This window comes from Haliotis rubra, unplaced genomic scaffold, assembly GCF_003918875.1.
Source record: "Haliotis rubra isolate DU_JTF1 unplaced genomic scaffold, ASM391887v1 Scf125, whole genome shotgun sequence".
Lineage (NCBI taxonomy): Eukaryota > Metazoa > Mollusca > Gastropoda > Lepetellida > Haliotidae > Haliotis > Haliotis rubra.
The window spans coordinates 1,270,858-1,298,703 of record NW_025765170.1 but is presented as its reverse complement, the minus strand read 5'-3'; the positions used below and the strand labels follow the sequence as shown (position 1 = coordinate 1,298,703).

Genomic DNA, 27,846 nt, shown 5'->3' with positions numbered 1-27,846 from the left:
AGAGAGAGAGAGAGAGAGAGAGAGAGAGAGAGAGAGAGAGAGAGAGAGAGAGAGAGAGAGAGAGAGAGAGAGAGAGAGAGAGAGAGAGAGAGAGAGAGAGAGAGAGAGAGAGAGAAACGCTCTATCCGCCAAACCACGGCGGCGCTTCTATTGACTTCAACCCTAATAGCCTCTTCATCCGTTTAATCATACGGGCAAGCATTTTCACAGATCATTATTTTTATTCACTACTCAAGCGCAGCATGAACCCAAGTCTACCTTTAAATAATTCATATACAAGGTGCGACGTCTCGCCTATTGTTAACTAGAAAGTCTATATCACTATCGAGAAATTATGCAACACTTTACACACTTGGGGCAGCACACGAAATGATACAATTTAGGCGTCTCCTGAAACAGCATTGATGCCGAATATATAAATATAATTTCTGGTAAAGGTTTGGCCCCAAGGGGCTAAAATATATTAAATACTCCAAAATCCTCACCAGTGAATAATGACCTGTGAGCAAATACTCCGGAGTTTAAGACTGATTAATTGTTGTGTAACGCCGCACTCAGCAATATTCCAGCAATATGGCGGCGATCTGTAAATAAACGAGTCCGGACCAGACAGTGATCAACAACTTGAGCATCTACCTACGCAATTGGGATACGATGACATGTGTCAACCAAGTCAGCGAGCCTGATTACCCGATCCCGTTAGTCGCCTCTTATGACAAGCATGGGTTGCTGAAGGCTAGTTCTAACTCGCATCTTCACGGGTCAGAGTGCCCAGTGCTGTTGCTGACAACGTAGACAAGAAACAGTTTAACTGGACAATGGTCAGTCCAACTTGTAGTTGCCAGGGTAGCAAAGGATCCCTGTTTTGAAATGATGGGCACCTGTTCGTATCCGAACCATACTTCCATCCATTTCTGTCATCCGATCCCCTTTAAAGTCGAGTCTGGCGTCATAAAGAATGGTAAACCTTCACCAGAAAACTTTTAACGATGGCCTCGTACAAGAAGTTTATTGTTGACATTTGCCGTTCATCATTAAAGCTCCTTTAAATGTGATCAAAGAACATCGGAATCCCCTAGAGAACAGGATGGGTTGTTGTGCCATCATCTGTTATCCTGTGCCGAGAAAGTCCAACATGCACATTTACTTCTCGAGGAGGGTAATTTGAAAATAGTGTCCAATTAAACACTCCAAGGAGGGGAACAAATCATGCCCCTTGATGAACTATTCCCTGTCGCTCTCTGGATCAGTTCAGTCAATGGAATAAACGTCCCGACTAGGCGTAAACTTTGATCATCCGCCAAAAGACCACGGGTGGCACAGACACTGGTATTGACTACAGCAGTTTCATGCTTTGTAATGGCCCCGGTTTCTTTCCAATGAGAGGGTATGTTCAATTGGAACAAGGAAATAGAGCCGGATCTCCTGCTATTATTTCACAATTAATCCCTTCACTGGCGCATTCAATAAACGAACTTTTCTTGCCAGTGTTTAACTCGACGAGGCCAGTTTGATGCAAGGATTGAGAGAGGAGCTGCCCCAGTAATTATGTGTTACAGAATTTAAGACCATCTCAACCACTGGTAGGAATTCCATGGGTACTAGACCCCGTGCCAGTCAAAGGCGAGAGGTCGACCTTTTATCGTTGGAATCTGCCATCGATTCAGCGCGGAGACAGTTCTTGGGATGCAATGAACTCCCTTGCACGGCAGACAGAGGGGGCACTGAATATATTGGTAATGAAAATATAAAGGCTTTTTTAGAAGATGGTCTCAGTCTTTGAGAATGTTGGAATCAGAGGGGAGATTTATAGATGATGAACATTAACCCTCGCTGCTATCATTTCGAGGTGGCAATGTGTTGTTTACACCCCCAAGTATGGATTTTTTCGTCACTGGCGAGAAATTTATTTTTTCGTACGGGAATCCATTTTCTTTGAGAAAAAATAGCTTAGGCTCTCTTAAGCTGTTATTCTTCAGTGTGAGATATCTCCCACATGTTGTCATACAAAAGACTCCAGGCCTGGGTGCTGTGCGTTCAGATTTAATAGATCAAATTGTTCCTGGCAAAATTTGTTCTGAATAGCACCGAGATCTGTAATGCTCAATTTGTGATCACAAATTGCCACGGAGATTTACATTGAATCAATTCCCTGCTTTAGAATTCCGGATCCGTGCTATCCTTTTTCCATTCACGAGATAGTAGTTACTTTCAATCATCGATGAAAATCATTTTTTTCCGTGAACAAACTGAGAGTGACCATCAAAGATTGACCATCAGTGAAGGAGCACTCGGGTCAATATCAACACTCTCAATATCTTCCTCGTGCATCTACTTCATGTTTTGTCAATAATAACCTATTACTTCGGCGCGTTGCAAAATTACACCAAGCTTTGACTGAAATGAAGATCGGGTGGTCAATGGATAAACAGAATTTCCTTCTTTGCTTTTTTGTGTATTTATTGTTTCACGCCGCACTAAGCACTATTTCAACAATATGACGGCGGTCTGTAAATAATCCAGTCTGGACCAGACAATCAAGTGAATAAAAATATAAGCATCGCTCTACGCAACTGGGATATGATGACATGTGTCAACCAAATCAGCGAGCCTGACCACCCGGTCCTGTTAGTCGCCTCTTTCGATAAGGATGGGTTGCTGAAGACCAATTCTAACCCAGAATTTCAAAGGTAGGGTAAAACAAGGACATGTTGACTGCAGCTATCTTGGAAGGAAAGCTTGTTTCAGGATAATTATTCCAAAATTTATCGAAACAATAATTATGTCACGTGTGCCCGTGCAAAAGAATTCAAAGTGCCAAGGGGGGCGTTGGGGTAGCCTAGTGGTTAAAGGGTTCGTTCGTCACGTCGAAGACCCGGGTTCCATCCCCACATTGGTACAATCATTTTGTGTGAAGTCCATTTCTGGTGTCCTCTGCGGGATATTGCTGATATATTTCTAAAAGGCGGCTTAAAACTAAATTCACTCACTCACGCACACACTCAAAGTGCCAAGATATAAGCAGGGCCATTTCGCGATCGACAGTGAGCATTTATGTGTCCGTCAAAGTCACAACGATTCTTAACTGCGGGGGAGTTGCCAGGAACATGTAGTCGTGGGTTCGAATAATAGATTCGTTCTGATTACGTTTCGAGGTTTGCTAGCAGCATACACGTACGCTTCTGTTTCACCGACGTGCTATACGCCCAAGTCGTGCATCTCTACCAGCGTCCCTCCCACGTTAAGCTGACTTACTATGATATAACTGAAATATTGCAGATTTGGAATACGTGATACCAATCACCTTGCTCCTACAGTGCTCCCGCTTTGGCCGCAACAATGATACACTGGCATTTGACAAACGACTCTTACTCGTATTGTGCTGACCTTTGAAAGGAAAGACTCGTTGGCATTCCCAAAGACGCTTACCAGACACTACACATAAAACTTGAAGACCGACGTGGCCACAGTGTTCCAAGGATGAGTGAGTGGGTGCTTTACGCCCACCGTGTAAGAACACGCCAGCGTATGGAAAGTTCAACGTCACACAGACGTTGACGGTGAGCCCATGAGATATGATGTTGATAAAGCAAGGTAGGGTTAACAGTCGATCGGTGAGTGAGTGAGTTTAGTTTTACTCCGCACTCAGCAATAGTCCAGCTATATGGCGGCGGTCTGTAAATAATCGAGTCTGGACCAGACAATCCAGTGATCAACAGCATGAGCATCGATCTGCTGAATGGGGAACCGATGTCATGTGTCAACCAAGTCAGCGAGCCTGACCACCCGATCCCGTTAGTCGCCTCTTACGACAAGCATGAGTTACTGAAGGTTCATTCTAACCCGGACCTTCACGGGTCAGTCGATCAATAGGGGATTCTAAGTCTATCCTGGTAACCAAGGAACGGAACTCTGAATTGCGAAATTACAAGCAATCAAGTTCCATGTATGAGATATGCACTGTCAAAAACTATACATTACATTTCTCAATGAAAAACCCCCATCTCTTTGTCATCCTTTTAACTGTCAGATATGAGTTATCTGGCCATAATCCCAAAACATTTATTCCTGGCAATTCTGCAAATGCCACACCATTACAAGAATGTTCAAATGTTACATGGTATAATTGTCAAACTATTGAAAATATGCACCGATTTCTGAAATTATTTCATACTGCAGAAAAAAACAAGTTAGTCATAATCATACGATTTCTCTACTGGGTGAAATATGATAGCCTTTCTTAATGAGGTCGTTTGCGATTCAGCTTCGCTAAAGTCAAATAACAAAACATCTCAGGAGAGTCACACACCCCAAGACACTCCACGCTCTAATCCGTTTAAGAGACAATTCATGTTCACTTTCTTTAACCAGGAACTTCACTTATCGTCTTCAGCATAACCTTGTTGCACCGAAGGGGACGTGATTACATAAACGGTGCTTGTAGACAGTGGACATATATATATTGATGTTTGCCACATGTAAATGTATGCACGACCAATAACCCCGCTGTGACCTATAACTCTGTCAGAACACGCCATGACAGCTCCCGTCGGTAACTCACTCAAACCCACCACCATCGCATCCTCCAACAAGCCAAATTACTCTTCCGACAACTACCTCCAATAGTTGTCGAAATCACAAATCCAATTTCCACCGGCAAAAGGTACTAATACGTTGCCGATTCCTACCATGTGTTGGAAGCTGTTCCTGAAAGCCCGAATTCCAACGCACAACACACAACCAAATCCCTGATTCCTCTGGCAACCGACGGCAGATTTACAGTTAGGTGTTAGACCGTTAATAGACCGCAGTAACTGCATTAACGCTGGCAACTTGTTCGGACTCTGGCCCCATTGCTCATTACCCTACAACCGTTGACAACAGCAGCACATTCAGACAATACCCTTATCAACTTAAGCCCATTCCACATCTTTTCAATCTTAACCCTCCCAAGGTTTCAGATAAACCGCAATCGATAGGGGCCTTAGACCGGTGTTGACAAACCCGTACTTTCAAAGAAAAGTGTTTTTCTGTTATTTGGACCAAGGAAAACCATTTAGAAGAGAAGCTGAGCACAGATTGTGCTTCATCTCACTGCTTACTTATTAAACATATTATCGAGGCCTGGATTTCTTGTAAAGACGTTGCTTTTAATCCACGGGTTTGAAGTTGGTAGCATGGGAACATTGTGACACGACCCAAGAAACGATAGTGAGCTTGTGTACTGCAGTCAGTTTTAAACTCTGTTGTGAAGAAATCAGTGCAAACAGATCCAAGTTTACTTTCATCGTATTCTATTCTAATAAAAGCACTGGGCTGCGTGACGTCTTCTCCACCTCATATATCATAGGACAGAACCTCTCTTTTTAATGCATTCTTCCCCTTTATTTGTTTCACTTCTAAATGCTATTCGAAGACCATGTGTGATATACTTTTGAGACTGCTCTTTAAGCGTCGTGCCATTGAATGAAAGCTTTTCATGATAGAATAGTTAATTTGGATAATCGATGATAGCCTCCCAAACATATTATTCAAAATAATAACCTTTTAATGTGACTATAGTCTACCACATATACTACTCAAAAGCAATTAAGGAACATTCGATGTTATCATAGATGATCACATAAATCTTTTTGTCAAATTTTTCAATTTTTAGAGAGTTGTGAAAACCATCTGTACAATTTGTGTTTCTTTTTTAAGGAAAACGATAATACAATAGCCAATTAAAAAGTATTTACCTATGCATTTACGAATATGAAACCATTCTGTTTCATATACTTGATCTGAAGGATGCTGATACCAGGATAACAGATATGGGAGACTACGAACAAAACATAAGGATATATTGCCTCATCATTCCATCATTGTAATCACCATTGTTCACAAGTCATCCCAATGAAAATGAATAATTTATAAATAACCAAATCAAAATCTTTTTGGACCCAATTGATGCCCTCATTTCAAATATGATTGATAAGACATTCCAAATTAATCAGAAGGATGAGTCCCGATGGATCTATGGCTAAATTTATGTTCCTTATTGGGGATCAAAATTCCAAAAGACCATCTCCCAGAGACTGATGGACTTAGAGTCCGACGTATCGGAACCGGTATCACTGCTTGCGATAAAAATGACAGCGCCATTTAATTAATAGAGGTTTTGCTAGAAACGTCAATAGGTGGACGGCATGGGCCATTAGGTCTTTGCCTCGACTGAAGACGGTTGACTTGCCGATATGTTTCACTACTGACGGCCTAATGAAGCACAGAAGCGATATGTACGGAACGTATCACGAGCGTCCTACCACGAATCAAATCTTGCCTCAGTGTCTTTTAACACCAGGCATATAAACCAAACGAACCACTCCATCAGTACATTTCGACATGGAAGGTCTGAACGGGATATCTTTATGTTTCGAGTATGTGTTAATTATTACAACCGTGGTCTGGATGCTGTAGGTCATGCTGGAGAACTTGTTCACAGTCGACCTTGAAGCCTGCTCAGACGCAGACATCTCAACTCAGACATCTCAACGCATGCAATCTAGATGACTGGGTAGAGAACTCGGCGATGTTGACAGCAAATCGGGTTCTGGTAATGCAGTGTTCTTTGGACAAAACAATTGAAGCGGATAGATACAAGGGTGTCCAAATAGAACTTTTGTTACGGTTGGGTCAATTTTATCACCTCAGTTCGTGTTCAGGACGATATGTACCGTCTGTTCTCCTGACACAGACGCGAGATGATTTAGATTGCCAGATGTCCTCGCAACGTCTTGGGCCAGCTCGGAAATTGAGAGACTAAAAAACATACACCGCAGCCCTACCCTCAAACGTTCTAATCTATTTTCTCCTCAGTGGCTACGTTCTAATCATCGGCAGGTACAGTTTGGGCAATTCGATGTGGGAAAATGCATTTCGACTGAAACATATTTAGATTTTCTAATAAATCATGCATCACCTTCCATGACCACTGCAGCCTGAAGGTGGCGCGTCCACTGAGTGTGTCGTACAGTATCTGCTCCTCGGTGCCACACGAAATTGAATGAGTCTGCACTTGTTGGAGATGTGGGATGGGTAAGATCTATTAGTGCACCGCGCGTCGTGCCTGTAGGTGTTCCCTGTTTACAGATGGGAGACAAGGGTAGTGCTTAGATGTGCAGGAGGCGGTGATCACAGTGCTTAGATGTGGCAGGAGCAAACACCTGTGATCACAGATAGTGTTCTCAATAAATGAAGACATGACATATGTTATATTGTTTATGAATTGTGATATTTTGTGATAGTGACTTCGTTAAGATTTCTGGAAATGGTTCAGTTGCTTCTCCAAAATGGACATTCTGTCTTGCAAGATATCTTCCACTAACCATATGGTTCAAACAGACTTTTATTATTCAACTCACCTACCTGGTGGAACCAGACGACCATATGGAACAAAGACCATATGGAACACACTGCACACAAATTGAGTTCCTATCGTTTCGTGATTGAGCGAGTGAGTGAGTCAGTCTGTTGGTATTAATGTCCAAATGAACTGTATTTCAGTAATATATTTACGCAACAGCTCGATGTTTGAAACTCTGAGTCTCAGACACTTACCACTTTGACAAATCTAGAAACGTTATCAGATTCGAACCCAAGATAATGTTTCTGGCACTTTCAAGGGGGGCAGCTCATTTGAACTCAAACTCTGAATTATGAGGCACCTGAGACGCATTAGCTTTCCCAAATCCGTGAAGATCCGGGTTAGAATTGATCTTCAGTAACCCATGCTTGTCGTAAGATGCGACTAACGGGATCGGGTGGTCAGGCTCGCTGACTTGGTTGCGTATCTCAGTTGCGTAGATCGATGCTCATACTGTTGATCACTGGACTCTCTGGTCCAGACTCGATTATTTACAGACCGCCTCCATATAGCTGGAATTCTGCTGAGTGCGGCGTTAAACAACAACCAAACCAAACCATAAGCTTACCCTTGGCCCGTGGCTTCTGAAATTGTTTACTTGTAATAACATCTAACGTCAAAATACCACAGACGGCCTCCTCCGAGCCGCCTGGGATTCGAACGAATGAAAAGTGGTTCCTAGCTGCTGAAGATGCATCACATCACAGCGAGCTATGGCGCCTTTAAGCCGCAGCGAATAACACGTGTTAATTATCCTTGTTGTGATGAACTGTCAAAGGCATGGAAGCAGGACAACAGATTGCAGTTGTCCCCACGGTCATCTCATCAATTGGAAGCTTAAGAGACTCATTATTATATTCCACGATCATTATCCCTACTCCATGCATTACGCTTCGATACGGTGTCACCAAACAGGTTCCAGCAACGTCGCATTATATCCCGAAAACCAGTTTTATTACTTAAAAACACCCGTATATGTGGCATACCCATTAAGTCAGCTCCTGTTTCATGCAAAATATTATACATATACATTTTTAAACCTTAAACCATCTCCCTGGACGTAATCATCGTCTGAAATGGAAATACAATCTTTTCACGAAGATATGAATTTATAAATGGATTTCCCGGACCCAAGTTTAAAGATTATTTTTAACCTATTCAAAATTCAGAGTGAAGTTGCACTTAAGTAGTTCTAACGTTTTCTTCAAAATCGTAACCATAACCAAATTTGCTTCGTCAATATCAACTTGTTTTGTTCATTCTGCATGGCTTCATCCGTCTCAGATGAATGTAGGAATATGGTAATTTTCATTTCTTGTCATGGAAATCGTTGTCACACTGTCATCTTTATGACAACATTACAGTGTATTTGACAGATAGTATTTGGATGCGTGTCCCGTCAATGATGCTAGGCTAAGATAGCCCTCTATTTCAGTGGGTTGGCAGCAGGTTGGATTCCAGCGTTATGTCACTTGTCACAAGAGACGACTTTGCGACTAAACACGACAAATTAGTTTTGTCAATATAAGAGACATTCTGTTCAGGTTCATGGAGACGAGCTGATGCGACGAAGATCCGCGGAACATTAAAATAGTGAATAATTGAAAGAAAACCATCTCCTTCAAGAGCCATCTTCTCAACAGGGATTGAGGACCCGTGTTGGTTTCGACGTAATAAATGTAATTATAATGTCCCGTGTCAATTAGTAAGACCATTGTGCGAAAAGTGGTGGCACCAGATTTCTATGACAGGCCAATAATGTAACAATATCAGATCGGTGAATATAATTGACTTTAATTCAAGCAACCATGAGCAAACAGTGCAATGTGACATTTGAACACTTTTACAAATACCAATGATTAGCTAACGGCCTCAACACAACGAAGGAGCACATTGCGTATGGTGTAACTGTATTAGCCACAAAACATATTAATAGAGGTACTATTTAGCTGATCCCCGGCCGCGTCATACCAAAAGACGTTAAAATATGGTACTTGTTGGTCCCTGCCTGGCGCTCGGCATTAATGGGCACAACAAGGACTGGTCGGCTCGGAGTCAGTATAATGTGTCTGAGTGGGGTACTCATGCTTCACTGCGGCATGGTATCTCAGTGGGCTAGCACTATAAAACCAGCTTAAGTCTGGGCTAGTACAAGCAGCCGCACATACACATACACACGCATGCACGTCGTCATATGAGCGAAATATTCTCAAGCACGCCGTTAAACCCAATTCCACCACCATTATTTAGCTGCAGATTAATAACAGGAGAGGAATTTCCCTTCTGAATTTCGAGGCTACACCGATTGCACGCGTCACAAACACATGCAAAGGAAGATCAGTTAGTCACCACTGGAACGTGTGGTACACGTCACAATAGGGAATGACATCAGACATATTTTTTGTCTCTGGAGCGTCACATTTGGAAAAGTTCTTCACAATTATATCATAATTTCTTTTAACTATTTGCAGAAGCGTCGAATTTTGAAACCCTTGAAACCATTTTTTGAGCAGGCGTCGAATGACGATCTATAGAATCTCCGTAGAAAGAACGTGATCGATTGTACTTGATCGGCATGAATATTGCTCGACATTTAAAGTGAAAGTTGCCTTTTGGAAAGTTCAAGTCATCATTCTTGTCAAACAGTTTGCGGGGGCATATTATTTCATAGTTCTAAATATAAAAACAGATTATGCGGATTTGGTGTAAATAAGTGGCAGTGTTCTGGCTCTTTGGCCTTCATTGAGCGACATCAGATCATCGATATAAAGTGAAAGTTTATACTTCTTGGCAAATTGTTTTTATGATCCAGTCCGACAAGAAATTCCTATGTCTAAAGAAAAAAAACCTGGAGTACAACAGGCGCTCCTGATGCCTCATATTTACAGGTTGCCTTCCTGGATGACATTTGGTTTCATGTTTGTCAAATTATACTGAACCTTTGAATATACAACTAGTTTTATTGACAATAAATAATTTCTTTGCTTGCTTATATCCCTGCAGTAGATCAAGTGCCATGCTGATAGTATTAACTAATACATCAAAATACTGTATAACTAGTTACAGTATTTCGATGTATAGGTTAGTACGTACTTTAACTAATAAATTCATCTGCTGATGACTACATGTTCAGGGTTGATATATGCTCTGTTAGTAGCAAGCCTTCCTGAAAAAAATGTTGTTTTTGAACAATCTTTCAAACCAATCATTAAAGTAATTATCATAAAGTGCTCTGTATCCTTTTAGCAAATATTTCAATTTATGAACTAATAACCAGGACCTTGATCTTGAGTTCTGTTAATATCACGATCAGCGGTAAAATTTGGGTTTTTGTAAACCTTCTTTCACACTATCCATGAAGACAAATCAACAACTGAAATTCTTCAAAGGCATTTAGAAGTTGGTGTAGTACTCTTATGGATAACAACTTGTTTATGTGTTTCTCAGGACGTTTCTGGGCTAGTTCTTGCCCCTTCTTCAGGTGGATCTCACGACGTTTCTGGGTTAGTTCTTGCCCCATCTTCACACAACATCCACTTGAAGAAGGGGCAAGAACTAGCCCAGAAATAGAGAAATTAATAACTGTTATTAAGCGTTCCGTAATATTTTGATTTTCATTATCTTTCTCGAATCACATAACTGACAAAACGATGTACACAAATCCTGACCAAATGTTACGAGTGTCACAAGAAGACTGACGTCAGTTAAATATAACAAAAGTAATGTATCTGTCTAGTCCTTCTTTGATTCACACGTATACCAGTTCCAATCAGTCATCACTATCTCTTTAAGACATGATGCCAAGACTCAAAGAATGGTAAGAAATTAATATACGCTGAATTGAAACACTGATCCACAACTTAAGGAAAAGATAACCGCTCTTTTGATAAATGATGGTTCTTTCAAGAGATGTAGAATTACCTGTATTTATAAATACTACTTCTAAGATTTCTGGTTACTTGCAGTAATGACATAGTGATATCTCGATGTCATTTTTGTCTGTGGTGATTTGGTAACCTGGGAATGTGCTGGTTAAATACATGTAATGGCGTTTTAGGCTGACTAAGATGAACTGAATATGACATAGAAATAAATGTCTATTCTCTGACTTCAGATGCCTTGTCACAGCTACCAATTAGTTTGCAAATACATGTAGCTAGAAGCGTGAATGTCAGATGATTCAGTTCAGCACATAGTTGGGCAGTATTCAGTTCACAGCGATACGCCAAATACCACGATTTCGATATTAGATGAGTCTGAAACAAGTCAAAGAACTAGAAGCACTTATAAACGTTGGAATAAAAGAGACGAATTGAGAAAGTGCTCGAAATATTAAGGTCAATATTTCAAGCTATTTTTCCTTTAGAACCGCACCAAGCCACAGATCCTCGGCCACAGAAGTCGATTTGTGATCCATTGTAATGTCTCAACTCTTCTCATCTGAATTCCGATTCCTAACAAAGGTAACCTTTGAGCGAGTTAAACCTATTACGACCGGTCACGTGGGAACAGACGGGCGATGAGGCACTCTTGTCATTTCGTGTGTGCCTTGACAAACTTGTTGAACAATATTCGATTCTCCATGAAACAATGCCCTCCCCGTCAGCCAATGCAAGTATTCTCTGCCATTCTCAAGCACTAACACTGCACTAACGTCAGTCAAATAAATGATCGATTGTCTCTCAACATCACGTCAAACCTAGATGTACAGTTGGAGATTTCTAGATTCCAGAACTGAACAGTCGTAAATAGTCTAAATGTTCTCTTCCTGTTCTTGAAAAAGACTAATAACGTTATATATTGGTTGTTTAATCCAAGTCAGCCATTCGGACTTGAAGAGCGTCTTCAGTATGATGAGGAAAATAGTTATCATTCACTGGACTTATGTTTAATACCTTGGGTATAACGCCGCAATTATGTTAGCATTGTTCTGTGTTTAATTGAGCACTATATACGGACAGATTTTTCTTTTTAAAATAATGGTTGGGGGGAATCATAAAAGATCAAAAGACGAAAGAAAAGAGTTTGCATTTACGTCACTGACATAAAACCTTTCAGAACGTGATATCGTAAATCATGTCTTTTCCTTGTAGCACCACAACGTTTTCTATCTCCATAGAATTCACTTGACATTTCCTCATGTTTAATATGCAAAGGAAGGAATTAAGTGATTGTTAATGGAATATAGGCTGCAGTGGATATAGATAGAGTCAGTATTCTACTGAATCCTTCAATCGATTCCGCACCTGGCTTCTTCAAAAGCATAGGCACCTATTGTTTAATATTTCACACGCTTGCAATCAAATTCTTTGTTAGTAGATGCACGATGTATTTCTTGTAACGATATACAGTATCAGGATTGAAACATTTTGTGTTGTTAAACATCATTAACCGGCCTATGATAAAAAGCCCTTTTCTAATGAATGTCATTATTTCTACATCATTGAAGATACTGCGGAAGAAGGAAGTTTTTTAGCATGAAGCAATTCATGTTCACTGAACCTGTGTCGAAAAAGTAATGAATATATTAATAACCATATTTGTTGGTATGTATCAATTTACAATTTTAGAATGTATGACTGCTATTCAGATAGTGATTTTCGTCGCGAAATGATATCGTCATTCCACTCAGCTTCACATGTACAAATACTATTGGAATGTGCCACACTATCAGCGCAATGATGTTGTTGTTTGTATGTTTCAGAAGTTGCATAACGTTGATTTGTACACCAATATGTGAAAACAGTAATATTTAGGCCATCAGTACTTGTTTATGTTAAACGATTGACAGGAGCTACAAAGTAACATTAACTTCGCAATCTATATTTCCTGCACATTGCACATTTATATTTAAATACTGTCCAAGCTGTCGCGTTCTATTCACCAGGCATTGACAAAGTAATATACACTATATGTGTGATGTTATCGTTGTTTGTCGGGGTAAAAATGTGTACTATCCATCTGCAAAGTTGATAAACATCAACACAAGCGTCAACACCACCGTCATCAGTAAGCGGTGATCTACACCATGTAACTGTAAAGAAACTTATTATTTTTTGCTATTATTACTGTATGTACTTACCATAAGTATAATTGAAGTTCTCCACCATTCCCGCCCTCATCCTAGCGGAGTAGAACCACTCTGAACTGTTGTCAAGGTAGTCGTACTCAACTGACAAGTCCTTGACGTTAACTTGCCCAATTTCGGTCCGATATGCATATGGGCAAAAAAGGTGGTAGTTCTTAAACTCGAAGTTATCGTAACAATTTCCTGCACCAAATATATCAGGATCTCCTTCAACCATGGATCTCACCTGTGTGTAGAACAGATATTCAGACCTAGTAACGGCATCTCCTGCCTTCATCCATATTCGTGTGAGAAAGTTTGCCCGGTTTACAGCAACCATGGCTTGTCCTTTGAACCGTTTAAGTCCGTACTGTCTTATGACTCCTTTGCCCAGGTTATAATGAGTTCCTGGGGTACAGTTTTCTTTTCCAGTTTGGTATTGCTCAACGACCTCTAGAAACTGTTCCACAACATCTAGTTCCGGCTGGGTGGTTGGTTCGGGCAGTGCTGCAGAGGACACTCCATCCACCCATCTGATGGTGGAGTTGTGGTCGTCCATGTCCGGTTGATGACTATACACAGTGTAGTTCACTATATTGCTACTCTGGGTGGCGAGAAATGAATTAAAGAATAGGATGTATCCAAAGAAAACACACAGGTTTAGGCTCCCGCGATACATCTCTCCAAACATAATAAACACACGACAGTATCCACTTAACCACTGCGGCAATCCCTCCGAATCATTCCATCTCTAAAACAATGTCGTTGGCTCGAAGCAAACGCACGAAAAATGGCATCAGAGCTTCACACAAGGAACAACAGATGGTTTAAGCAGGGCAGAAGCTGAATATGACACTGAGAAAGAACCGAGCCGTCAAAGAAAAGATTTAGTCCAGACCCCCACCGCACGCGCTTCCGAAATGCTTCCAAGCCATGATTGAGAAAGTTGTGTTAGACACAGCCTCTAGATCGATGATACAGCGAAGTCCAGGTGCAACTCTCAGCGTTCATTTGGCGGGACTCGCTTGTGGATCAGCTTGCGGTGACAGCACTAGGGGCGGGCTGAAGCGATGGTCTGGAATACAAAGGGGGAAAATGAGGTTTGTGTATACTGTGGATGACAGTCACGGACATGGCAGTGGTGGACTTCACTAACGACGATGTCGCAATAAGTTGATGACCGTCTTTGGGAGCATAAACCCCGCACTGACAATGAGGAATTGAACTGGAAGACATGCATTATTAACTGTCGACCTGCGGACTAAAGAAGTGCTTACTTTCTTACTACCTGTTTTTAATGACGCCCTCCTAATCCGTTAAGTGTAGGTCGCCCTGGTATAAGCTAATTAACGCACGTTTATAACGGTAACGGAAGAATGCTGGGGAGCGCCAGGGGGAATCTTAGTTTCGGGATTTTCATTGGGATAATATTGGTATAATTTGCTTTGGTCACACTATGGTTGGGGTTTACTGAAACGCATGAAGAGTCGTGCGTCATGGCTGTTAGTGCTTAAAGGGTGTATTCCCCGTGGATCTCTCTAGGAGGACAATGACAAGTGTATGTCTAACACTAGACATGTTTAGTCTGTTTAATGAGCGATAACAGCGGTCATGTTTTCTAAAAGCTATTCTCAAATAGGAAAGTGACAAAATACCAACTATATATTTTTTTGTGCATTGTTGCTTTAGGTTTACATAAAGTAGGCCGACCGACCATCAAATATGATTTTTCATAAGATGTCTACTTTAAGGACACGTTTATTTGTAACCATATAGGATTGCAAGTATTTCTGAGGCACTGTAGCTCACCTTGATACGGTATCAGTCCATTAGTTAAAATTTATTGTCACATTGGCAGTGTTGCTGTCATATCGTGGCTAGCGATGTGATATCAATAGTTTTGTTTGAACGCCATCCAATGTCCCAAGGTTGATGTCGCGTGATTGATATCATAAAATTGCATAAGTACCGATAAGAAATTGCACTATATATGAAATGTTTTATTGATTTTATAATCCAAACCTTCTCAAGGAGACGAGCAGTTACGCCGAGTTTCAGCAAAGTTTGTTTGCTTGTTGTTTGATGCCGCAGTCAGCAATCTTCCAGCTTTATAGCGGCTTTCAGCAAAATTGATTCACCATATTCAGAGAAAGGAATCTACATCTTGTGTTTACTGACGTTAAACACCTACCACAACTGTTGAAAAGAAAGAAAACGTATTTTAAAAATAATGAAATAAAAATGTTTATCACGATGCCTTTGATCTCCGTTGGTGATAACTGACGTTTTTATAGACGGTCTTGATAGTCAAATGTTTACTTCTTCGTGCACTGTAAATTTTGTAATGTTTAAAACTGAACGCTATAATTCTAACAGTACGTACTCTTAGCCTGTCATTTCAGAGGAGAAGATTGTAAATAACATAGTCAATGATCAAATGAAGTTATTATTAATCTATCAAATCAAAATGAAACGTGGTCAGTTAAACAACCAAATACAATTTTACCAAATTACAGTATAATATATGTATAAGTCTTTTTATAATGACTACAAAACTGTTTTTGTCGTGACGGTCATATTGGATCTCTTCAAATCAATCTTGAGCAAAACCAGATGTCATCAGTCGAAACAATATGTTAGGTTTTAGCTTCATCTGTCCAGTTGTTTCTGAGGAGATGACGTTTATGTTCCAGCAACTGTGGACTATAGCGTCTACACAGCTTTTGAGTTACAATCGAACTTTTGCCTTCTACGAAGATCTCAAAGAGTGCCGAATTGATCTTGAAGTTGTTTGATCAGGGTTACAGCATTCAAGTCGTTTTGTTAGACACAAGTTTCCATTAAACATGTACAGCTGACATGCCTTTGAATGTGCTTATTAGCAAATGATGCAGTACTCATCGACGCAAAAGAAATTGATACCACAAAAAATGTGTGCCAGAACGTAACTGGACAATGTCAAGATCAATCTCACTTAAACGTAGTCATAAATAAGGATACTTAAAAGATTACAAAAAGAAATTCCAGAACCATGTTCCCGTAAAGGTTTCATTATATTGGAAACATCACGGAATATTTGTTTTGGCATCCCCTCTGGGCATAATAATAATCGTAACACTCTTTATGAAAGCACGATGCCAAAGTGTCCAATCATCTCTCATTTCCTGTTAAACTAATAGCCAGCATATTTGGCACGAAATGTTTCAATTCACTTTCAAACTGGCATGATCAACAACCAACAATTCTTCATTTCATTAAGGACACTTTTATCGTTGTTAAACATTCTCTAAAAATGTAAATACTCCCAAATGGATGGTGAAAATCAGGACATAATCACGTTTACAGAACGTTTTAAACATTATAGTCCCATCTGCAGAAAGACGAGAACAATTATGGACATAAAACATGTCCTTGTATAACTGCATATCAACATGCTTTGAAATGTGACCGAAGTTTCATAATACTTACAGCATTAAAGGCTCCAGAAAGCTCAAGAACAAATGCGTTCATTTGCAATCTTCGCTACGTAGGTATATGTTGTTTGTAGTAAAATATATAATATTAGTTATTAAAGTTCGAAAGTTACCTGAAACCTGATTGTGCCTCAAGCATCTTTTCTAAAGGTTCCACCCAGAATAGAAATCGCTTGCTATTGATACACTTGGATGCAAATGGTTCATACTACAAGGTTTGAATATAACAGTAGTTATTTGTATCGTTCACTGATTATAGTTATGGAGAGTGAGGCCATTATCAGGCGTCTAGTCTCCAGTAAATATAATGTCTCCAACATAATATTAATATCCAACACTAGTCCCAATACTGTTTGACAGTAATTTCTAATCATATGCTTTTCCTACAATGGGAACTGTACGACAGATGTTAATTTTCGCATCCCTATTCTTCATGAATGGGTTTTGAACCTTTAATGTTCCATGGCTGCATGCATGAGTATAACGTCTGAATAAACGCTGCAGTGTTCATTACATACACATGTTGATACATACAATTATAAAATGCAGTTTTAGAAATGATGATCCACGTGAATATATACATGTTAATAAAGCACATTTAATCCCACATTCTCACGTACACATATATATTGCTTTAAACCATGATATCAAATATAATCCAATATCACTTTTAATTAAACACCTTTAACTAAGTAATATATCCTGAAATATGATGCAATGAAACTACCTTTTAATTAACCTCCTTTTTTACCCTTTCTGTCCTTACCAGCGGTAATTCAAAGTGTGAGCCATACGTAAACTGTTTGTAGTTGTTCCCACTGAAAGGGCCTTAAATGGGGCGCGGTTGACGAGCTGGCTAAGGCGCCAGGCTAGTGATCCAGCGAGGTTGAAGTGTCGGGATCGAGCCCACCTGTGACCGGGTGTAAAAACCTTGGAGTCAACTTTGTGTGCAGACTCCTTCAGTGTTGTCACAACCCCTAGTGTACAGTACACAACCCTGTGCACTTGAAAGAACCCACGAATACGTTGGTATTTGACCAGATGGTGGTCACATGAATACGTGCAAACACCTAGTTGCGAGTGCAGGAACGTGCAGTAAACATGGACAAAGTACTGTGACTATGTGTCCCAGTCCACCCAGCTGTGAATGGGTACCTCGTTAGGATGAGAAAGCCACAATAACTCGGCGCGCCTAGTGGCTGCAAGCGTTGTATACTCCCCAGGGAGTTGAGATTGATAATGCGATGTGCCGTTGAGATTGACATCCAATGATCGAGGGAAAAAATACCAGGGCCTTGAGCATGCACTAGTGCGTGGATATGTGCGCTATATAAATATCCTATAAAAAATAAAAAATAAAAAGATACCACAACTGTACCGTGTTACGTCACTACAGTAATTGTTTGATTGAAAATAATGCGTGATACAGCAAATAATGCTTGTATGTTTATTGTTAATGCTGCACCAAGCAATATTCCAGCTAAATGGCGGCGCTCTGTAACTAATCGAGTCTGGACCAGACAATCCAGTGACCAATCTCATGAGCATCGACATATGCAACTGGTATATCAGGTTGTGAAATGGATAGCAATCAGCCTAAATTAGGCATCAAAATCTGAAGACATTTTCATGCCTCATTTGCACTGGCCTCCAAAGCTCCCAAAGTGTGGTGGTGGTGGTGGAATTGGGTTTAACGTCGTGCTTGATAATATTTCGCTCATATGACGACGTGCATGCGTGCGTATGTGCGGCTGCTTGTACTAGCCCAGACTGAAGCTGGTTTTATAGTCCTAGCCCACTGTGATACCATGCCGCAGTGAAGCATGAATACCCCACTCAGACACATTATACTGACTCCGAGACGACCAGTCCTTGATGTACCCATTAATGCCGTGCGCCAGGCAAGGACCAACAAGTACCATATTTTAACGTCTTTTGGTATGACGCAGTCGGGGATCGAACCCGCGACCTTCCGCACTCCGGGCGGACGCTCTAACCACTACACCACGGAGGCTGTCTCCCAAAGTGTAGGTAAACATGGGAGTATAGTGCGAGGGCCACCAAATGTATATACAATGAAGTTCTTGGAACGAACAGCAGGGCAAGTGCTGGTATATAAGACAGTCACGATGCAATTCAGTTTCCTATTTTCTTAGAAAGTACAGCTTGTTCAGCTTGACCTGAGCTACTCTACATATGCATGACCCGGGAGGTCAAATGGCACAAACGGCAGGTCAAGATTAACTTCATTAAATAAGGGAGCAAAGAATGTTATTAATGTTGCTGCTCGCTGCCTAAAAGCTCGAATCGGAAACAATAAACCATCTGAAGCTTATTTTTTAAAGAAAGTTAGGACATTGCTGACGATTTCTCGACACTGAGGTGTCAAACGGCGACCTTGTCTCGACTGTTCGGACATGTTGACAATCGATGCACCCCTTCACAATAATAGACCCAACCAGTGCACGGTCACACAATGCATTAGTATTCACTTGATGAGGTCAAGCTGAACGAGCTGTAGTAGAGATTTCTTTTGTCATTTGTCACTATCCCTGTCACTCTCGTCACATTTAATTCAAATCTACAATGACTTACATATATGGACAACCACCTTTGTAATGGACAAAAGGAAATGTTTTAACGGAATAAAGTGTAAATCGCATCAAAGAACGCCTCCATGACTACTCAACAACCGATTGCAAAGAGCATTTCTCTAGATATACTCCGTGTTCGATCTCTAAACGTGGACGAGGAAGTGAAACATCTCAAGCACATTGACAGTGAATATGTACCTAGTCCGCATCCCAGACACCAGCCAAACATCAAACAAGTGGAAAGTATTATGAGAAAAAATACATTTTGTCACAAAGACGTGGCAGTATCAAGCCCAATCACAAGCCGCGTGGGTTCTCTGTAAGATGCTTATAGCGTCGGCCGTTAGAACATAGACAAAGCCAGAGAAAAATTAATATGTAATAGACTCTTTCAAATGCCTTCCGAGAACATTGATTGGGCAATCAGTGACTCGGAACGCTAGTGGATGGATGTAATGTAGCTTTGTGCTGTTATCAACTTCCCCATTGAGATAAACACACATCCTTTGAGCATGTTATAAACAAATCGATGAAATCAAACTGATTTGTCTCATAATCGATTGATGTAACAACTTGAGGCTTTTTTACAGACTGTATGGTTTAAGGGATATCATGTTGAGTAGGCCTTTGAAGCCTGGCACTCAGATGGTTTGTGTGAGTTTTTGTAACATAGATAATGGTGAGCTTGTGTTTGTTTCTGTTGAAAGGAAATTTACTGTGTATATGTATTTGCGTAGATAAATGCTTGGGATGAGCTTGTGAACGAGTAGGTTGTTTTGCTGTTGATGGGTGACCAGGAAATTTACTGTGTATATGTGATTTGCGTATTTGTGTGCAGGAAAATGTGTGTGTCATGTGATGTGTAATAAAGGAAATTTACTGTGTAATGCTTTGGATGTGTGTGTGTGTATGTGTGAATGCTTGGGATGTGTGTGTGTGTATTTACGTATGCGCGTATGTGAACGAGTAGGTATGTATTTGCGCGAAGTGCGTCTCTCTGCGGGAGTGTATGAAGCATTTATGTGTGTGTGTGTGCGTGTGTGCGAGTGAAAGGAGGTGTATGCATGTGCCTACCCAGACACACACACACACACACACAACACAACACATACACCAAACACATATATACGCTGTAGGTATCTGTGTGGAGAATGTTTTGTGTATGTATGCATGGGTGTGTGTGTGTGTGTGTGTGTGTGTGTGTGTGTGTGTGTGTGTGTGTGTGTGTGTATGTGTATGTTGAATGTGGTTTTGTTTGAATGTGTGTGTGTGTGTGTGTAGGTAGTGATGTGATGTATGTATGTATGCATGCATGCATGTGTGTGTGTGTGTATCCATGTATGCATGCATTATGCATGAGATAATCCTCATCGTCATTCTTATAATGCCATAAATTGACCATCTGTAAACTCATTCCTGTGCTGGCACGTGGTCCTGTCACGAATCAGTTAAGCAACGTCGAGCTCGGACAATCCTTGGATTGGTGACCATGTTTAGCAGCTGACTCCTGAGAGTTTCTGGGACTTCAGTCCTGCCCCACAACCAAGCACATGTGATGCATGTGGTCTCACCTTAGGCAAGTGAGTTTGTTCAAATTGCCTCTGTTCACCCAGCAGAAATGGGTACCCGGTTGGATAGAGTCATGTGACTATAACCTTCTAGCGCCTAACAGGCAGCTTGGGTTATCCGGGGTAATAAGAATCAGATTCTGATTAAGCGCCGCGAGTAATCACTTGGTGTTTGGAAACTGTGCGCTATAGAATATGACTTATTATAAGGATTTTTGTAATTTCTGCGTATCGTTCCAAGTATGTCTTTTATAAGAGATAAGTTGTAATAAGCATTTTCTATGGTTCCTGTCAAAACGAAAGAGTAAACAGACCATACCTATCTCTCGTTGGCTGTGATTTGGTAACACATAGCTAAGCATTCATTGGTTTTCAGTATCCAATCAAATGCGGAATACGGGAGTTTGTGTGTTATGTAAAATCACCCTCTTCAAAGTAATACTGTTATCAGGAGAACACTGACAAACATGGACTCAGGCGTGTGTCTCCACGTATGTATATATCTGTTACCATAAGTGTTTGAGGTGAAATTTCCATTCGCCACCATTCGTCACTTTCCGTAAACTGCAAGATTAGGCTTGTTCCGGAATGACCCGAGTTGGTTACGAATTAAACTTCTCCTGACAGCCGCTTGTTGCTGGAACCACATATCTATTTGCTCCAGTCGACAGTGGAACCAGTTCAAATAACATCGCACCATTGTTTGTTTGTTGGCTTGCTGTTTACCTCTGCACATATCAATACTATGTAAATAATGAAGAAACGGTGCATTGGCAAGTCTTAACCAATGATTGACATCATGAGCATGGAGTACGATGACATACATTACATCGAGTTAGCAAGCTTTAAAACTATGATTAAAAAACCGGAAATATCCTTTCATCATAGAACAGTCATCACGTAGGTATTTTATTCTATTTTCCCAACTGCCAGTGAAGATAAGGGGTGGAATTGGTTTTCTTCACCAATACATTTTGTCATAACAGGCGACTAACGGGATCGGGTGGTCAGGCTCGCAGACTTGTTTGACACATGTCATCGTATCCCAATTGCGTAGATCGATGTTCATGCTGTTGATCACTGGATTGTCTGGTCCATTATTTACCGACCGCCGCAATATTGCTAAAATACTGCTGAGTGCGGCGTTAAACAACAATCAACCAACCATTTCCCCAACAACATCAAATAAACAACATACGGCCGCTCAACGACAGTTACAGCCCCGCAGAGCTAAACAATAGACCAAATGCTACTTACTTTATATGCCTACAAATGCAAAATATTTCGTTCAATTATTCCTAGCATGGATAAACACACCATCTAGAGTCTGATTCTCATTGACTTTTTCACTCGTGTACAAATTAATATACATACTATGTGAAAATAATATATTAAAACTTCGTGACGAGGACATGACGCTGAGACGTGACATATATTGCATCCTGCAGAGATTATTAAGACGGAGCTTACCTTGCGAGCTCCATTTCTTCTGGAACTATAAAACCAGACTTAATCTCGGATGGCAGCACAACAGGACCAGTCTCCGATCCTGGTCTACACTTGTATGTGTAATACACCATAGGGCGAAGGAAATGGGTGACAATGGCAGTCTACAATACGGGCTGGATATCAGCCACGGTCGTAATTGCGTCATCAGCGGTCAGGTTGACGGGATGGTTTACGTTCCTTTCCGCTGTAATAATTGGAAAGTGGCTGCTGGAAGCTCGACAGTGGCGGATTATAACGATCTGTCCGAGAAAACCCAGCAGTTGGGTCACACTGTTGACAAACCCGGCCTCAATATTGGTAGACGATATTCGTTTGGCATTTGAAGTTTCTTAGTTTGAGTTCCTGCTGAATGTCATAGATCGCCTTGTTGTAATTATGAGTCGTTTGTGTTGATGCTGTGTTCATGTTGTTTGTGTTGATGGTGTCTGTGTTGATGATGATGCTGTCGGTCTTGATGCTGTGTTGATGTATGTGTTGATATTTCTTTGTAGGTGTTGTCTGTGTTGATGTTGTCTTCGTTGTTGTCTGTGTTGCTGTCTTTGAGGTTGTGTGTGTTTATGTTGTCTGTGTTGGCGTCGGCTTTGATTGTGTAGATGTTGTCTGTGTTGATGTCTCTGTTGAGGCTCCCGTGTTGATGTTATCTTTGTTTATACTGTCTTTGCTTTTTTCTGTGCTGATACTGTATGTGGTTGATCTTGTATGTGTCGATGATGTATCGATAACGTCTGTGTCGATGATGTGTTGATGTTGTCTATGTTGAAATCTTTGTGGAGGTTATCTCTGTTGATATCTGTGTTGAGGTTATCTATGTTGATATCTTTGTTGAGGTTGCCTATAGTTATGTTGCCTGTGCCGATGATGTGTCGATGATGTGTTGATGTTGTCTATGTTGAAATCGTTGTTGAGGTTGCGTATGATGATGTTGTCTATGCCGATGATGTGTTGATGTTTGTGGATGTTGTCTGTGTTGAAATCTTTGTTGAGGTTGCCTATGATTATGTTGTCTGTGTCGATGATGTGTTGATGTTGTCTATGGTGAAATCTTTGTTGAGGTTGCCTATGATGATGTTGTCTATGCCGATGATGTGTTGATGTTTGTGGATGTTGTCTATGTTGAAATCTTTGTTGAAGTTGCCTATGATTATGTTGTCTGTGTCGATGATGTGTTGATGTTGTCTATGTTGAAATCGTTGTTGAGGTTGCCTATGATGATGTTGTCTAGGCCGATGATGTGTTGATGTTTGTGGATGTTGTCTGTGTTGAAATCTTTGTTGAGGTTGCATATGATTATGTTGTCTGTATCGATGATGTGTTGATGTTGTCTGTGTTGAAATCTTTGTTGAGGTTGCCTATGATGATGTTGTCTATGCCGATGATGTGTTGATGTTTGCGGATGTTGTCTATGCTGAAATCTTTGTTGAGGTTGCCTATGATGATGTTGTCTAGGCCGATGATGATGTATGTTGAAATCTTTGTTGAGGTCGATGATGTTGTCTGTGTCGATGATGTGTTGATGTTGTCTATGGTGAAATCTTTGTTGAGGTTGCCTATGATGATGTTGTCTATGCCGATGATGTGTTGATGTTTGCGGATGTTGTCTATGCTGAAATCTTTGTTGAGGTTGCGTATGATGATGTTGTCTAGGCCGATGATGTGTTGATGTTTGTGGATGTTGTCTATGTTGAAATCTTTGTTGAGGTTGCCTATGATTATGTTGTCTGTGTCGATGATGTGTTGATGTTGTCTATGGTGAAATCTTTGTTGAGGTTGCCTATGATGATGTTGTCTATGCCGATGATGTGTTGATGTTTGTGGGTGTTGTCTGTGTTGAAATCTTTGTTGAGGTTGCCTATGATGATGTTGCCTGTGCCGATGATGTGTTGATGTTTGTGGATGTTGTCTGTGTTGAAATCTTTGTTGAGGTTGCCTATGAATATGTTGTCTGTGTTGATGTTGTCTGTGTTGATATTTTTGTTGAGGTTGCCTATGATTATGCTGTCTGTGTTGATGATGTGTTGATGTTGTTTATGTCGATATCTTTGTTGATGTTGCCTATGTATATGCTGTCTGTGTTAATGCTGTTTATGTTGGTATCTTTGTTGAGGCTACCTGTGATTATGTTGTCTGTGTTAATGTTGTTTATGTTGATATCTGTGTTGAGGCATCCTGTGATTATGTTGTCTGTGTTGATGTTGTCTATGTTGATATCTTTGTTGAGATTGCCTATGGATATGTTGTCTGTGTTGATATGTTGAGGTTGCCTGTGTTGTTGTCATTGTTGAGGTTGCCTGTGTTATGTTGTCTGTGGTGGAGTTGTCACTGTGTATACTGTGTCGGTAATGTATTGATAGCATCTGTGTTGACGATGTATGGATGTTGTTTGTGTTGACACTGTCTGTGTCGATGATGTGTGGATATTGTCTGTGTTGATATCTTTATTGTAGCTGACTGCATTGATGTTGTCTGTGTCGATGCTGTTTTTACACCGTCTGTGTCGATGATGTGTTGACGTGCTGATACCGCCTTTGTCAATGATGCGTTGATACTGTCTGCGTTGACGATGTGTTGATGTTGTCTTTGTTGATATTGTCCGTATTCATAATTTGTTGACGTAGTCTGTGTTGAACCACTCTAAACCACTCTGGGTATATCTAGATTATATATCAAGTGTATTGTGCATACAGCTGTGAGTAATTTCTCTGTCTGTTGAAACAGATAATTACATTATCGTATTTAGCAGTTAATAATTTATGTAATGTAAAGTGTTGGGGCGGGCCTCTTCATCGCCTGCGTCGAGTAGCAATGCAATAATTAATTGTAAAGCGCGGGTTTTCACAATTGGGGCCATTGTACTGTCATCCAGAAATAAACTGGCCTCACTAAACCCATGTGGGAATCGAACTCGGGCCTTCACGAGCGACCACTTCAACGCTTACCCATGTCGGTGTTTTGAACTAATACGGCAACCGATGGGGGTGATATGACAAGTTCGCACGAGTTGCACATCGTCCAATGTAACCATTCTCGCTCTATGCTTTGAGTGTAACCGTAACATTCACCATCACAACACAGAACCTTTTTTTCAAATTTTAATTACATCACACTTCAATGCTACAGCTTAGCAAGAGAGTTTCTGTGATGATAACAAAAATATCCCACAATGCCATGATCATTCCTTGGCATTTAAAGCAAGATAATTGACTCAGCAGAAAAGAAATTTCATACAACAGACCATCAAGTGAAAGGGGTCCTCTCAGAAGCACTGTGGAATCACGTTAGCCTCGTCCATCCTTATACAGCTAACGCAAAACCCCAAATATAAGGTAACTTATTTTATCAGTGTAAACTTTTTAATACTCTTCGAGAGCCAATTGATTTCTGTAAAGTTTTGAACTCTCCACAATAAAACATCTTTCTCCCTGATTGTAACACGTAAGTGATAAAAAATCAATTTACAAGCAGGATCTTAGACTGACAAGCCCTTAGTTAATTCGTTCGAAATCTCTTAACCAAATATTCTGAAAGCTTACCAACTGCATTACAGTATTTATTTAATAACACTGCCAATATAACATCATTTGAAGTCTTAATGCACATTTAACAAAACTGAAAAGTATGTATGGATATTTATTTTATTATTTTTTTAAACTGTGATGTGACTCAAAGTTTTACCTCACGTGCTTGGGCTTGCTAATGGTACTGGACGCTGATTGTTTGAGATTAAAGACCACTTCTTAAAATAATTGGCACTGCTGATTTTTAAGGACTTCAAAGTGGCACGGTATATGTTGGGGCTTATACCAGGTTAGTTAACGGTATGTCTGATGGCCATTTTACCCCCAGGAGAAAGAAATGTGTCTGGTTTTCTGGAAATCTCAGACAATAGACGACTTCATAATAGACACTGTCTATCCAAGAATGAGTTAACTACCAGTCATAAGACAGCGTGAATATACGTCTAATCTGCGAACGGATAATTAAGCATCTTTGAATAAAACCATTTAGTCTACTGTATACGTGCGTAATCAGGCAACGATAATGCATTGGCTCAATAGCTGCGACCGGGATCTGTGAAACTCATGTATCAATTCTAAAACGTCTGATCTCACATACATCCCAAAATATATGTCTATTCATGTAATTGAAATTTGTCATAGAATTCGTTCAATTCTTGAATATATGTAGGTAAACAATTCTGTTAATTTAATTGAAATTTGTAATAAGGTTAGTGTTTTGCGTCAGATATATCCAAACGAAAATGATAAAATATTGATAAAAATATTTCATTATTCTCAGTACGATTTGCTCTAAAATCAACTAAATTGAAACAGGCAGATGGTACCACAAGAGTCAGCAAGCACGGTTATTAAGCTCACTAGGCACATGCTTGACATGCGCTGTAGCAGACTGAGGCCCCATGGGGCTTACACTGTATATTCCATTGATCTGATTATGAAGTGGGGACACGCTTGTTACCGGATTTGTCTAGGATTGACAAATTGTCGAGGGAATACTGGGTTGTGGTGAAGATATGATTGGATTATATTTGCAGGAGGTTTCAACATACTGACTGTCCAGGCAGTATGAGTAAAGACTTAAAACATAGAAAATATAATACACGTACCGATATGTATTATGATTGATATGCATTGGAAATAATGATTTTCATCATCTAAAAGGAAAGTCACAAATGGCGTGTTTTAAAAAAGTAATCTGCATTTTTTCGAACATGTCACCTCTATAATCCTTCTATATTTGTAATTTGATTATTGGTTTTGTTTGTTTGTTGTTTAACGCCGCACTCAGCAATATTGCAGCTATATGGTGGATTTGTAATACATTGCAATACGAAATAACCAAAGGTGGATTTCTAAATTCGATCTTATCTTTCATCCATAGAATACAAATTCCAAAAGGCTAATATATTTTCGCTTTGCTTATCAGATACCACAAACAGCATCTTGGAATGCACGTTTCAGAAGGTCACACAACCCAAACAATCCAAAGCATCTGTGGAATAAGCATGTTTTACTGATGAATAAGATAAAAAGGATTCATATGACACTTTCATAATTAACATGATGATATATTGCCTTCTGATGTCTCCTCGTACAGAACAACTTTGCTCCAATCAGGCATCTATCAGCCACACTTCATCAAACAATTATATAAGGCAGCAATTAATATTTATCGGACGTGCACCATCCTGGCTTGTCCTCCTTTCCCGATG

General features: G+C 40.3%; 1 protein-coding gene across 1 annotated transcript in view; it reads right to left on the bottom strand.

Annotated features, from left to right (window-relative positions):
- The window catches only part of LOC124266361 (probable G-protein coupled receptor CG31760), a 259,647-nt gene that overhangs the window by 166,153 nt on the left and 65,648 nt on the right, over positions 1–27,846 (bottom strand). The window contains exon 2 of the mRNA XM_046701172.1: positions 13,488–14,547. Within this exon, the coding sequence (XP_046557128.1) occupies positions 13,488–14,163 (676 nt within the window). The 5' untranslated portion in view covers positions 14,164–14,547. The remainder of the gene's footprint in view (positions 1–13,487; positions 14,548–27,846) is intronic.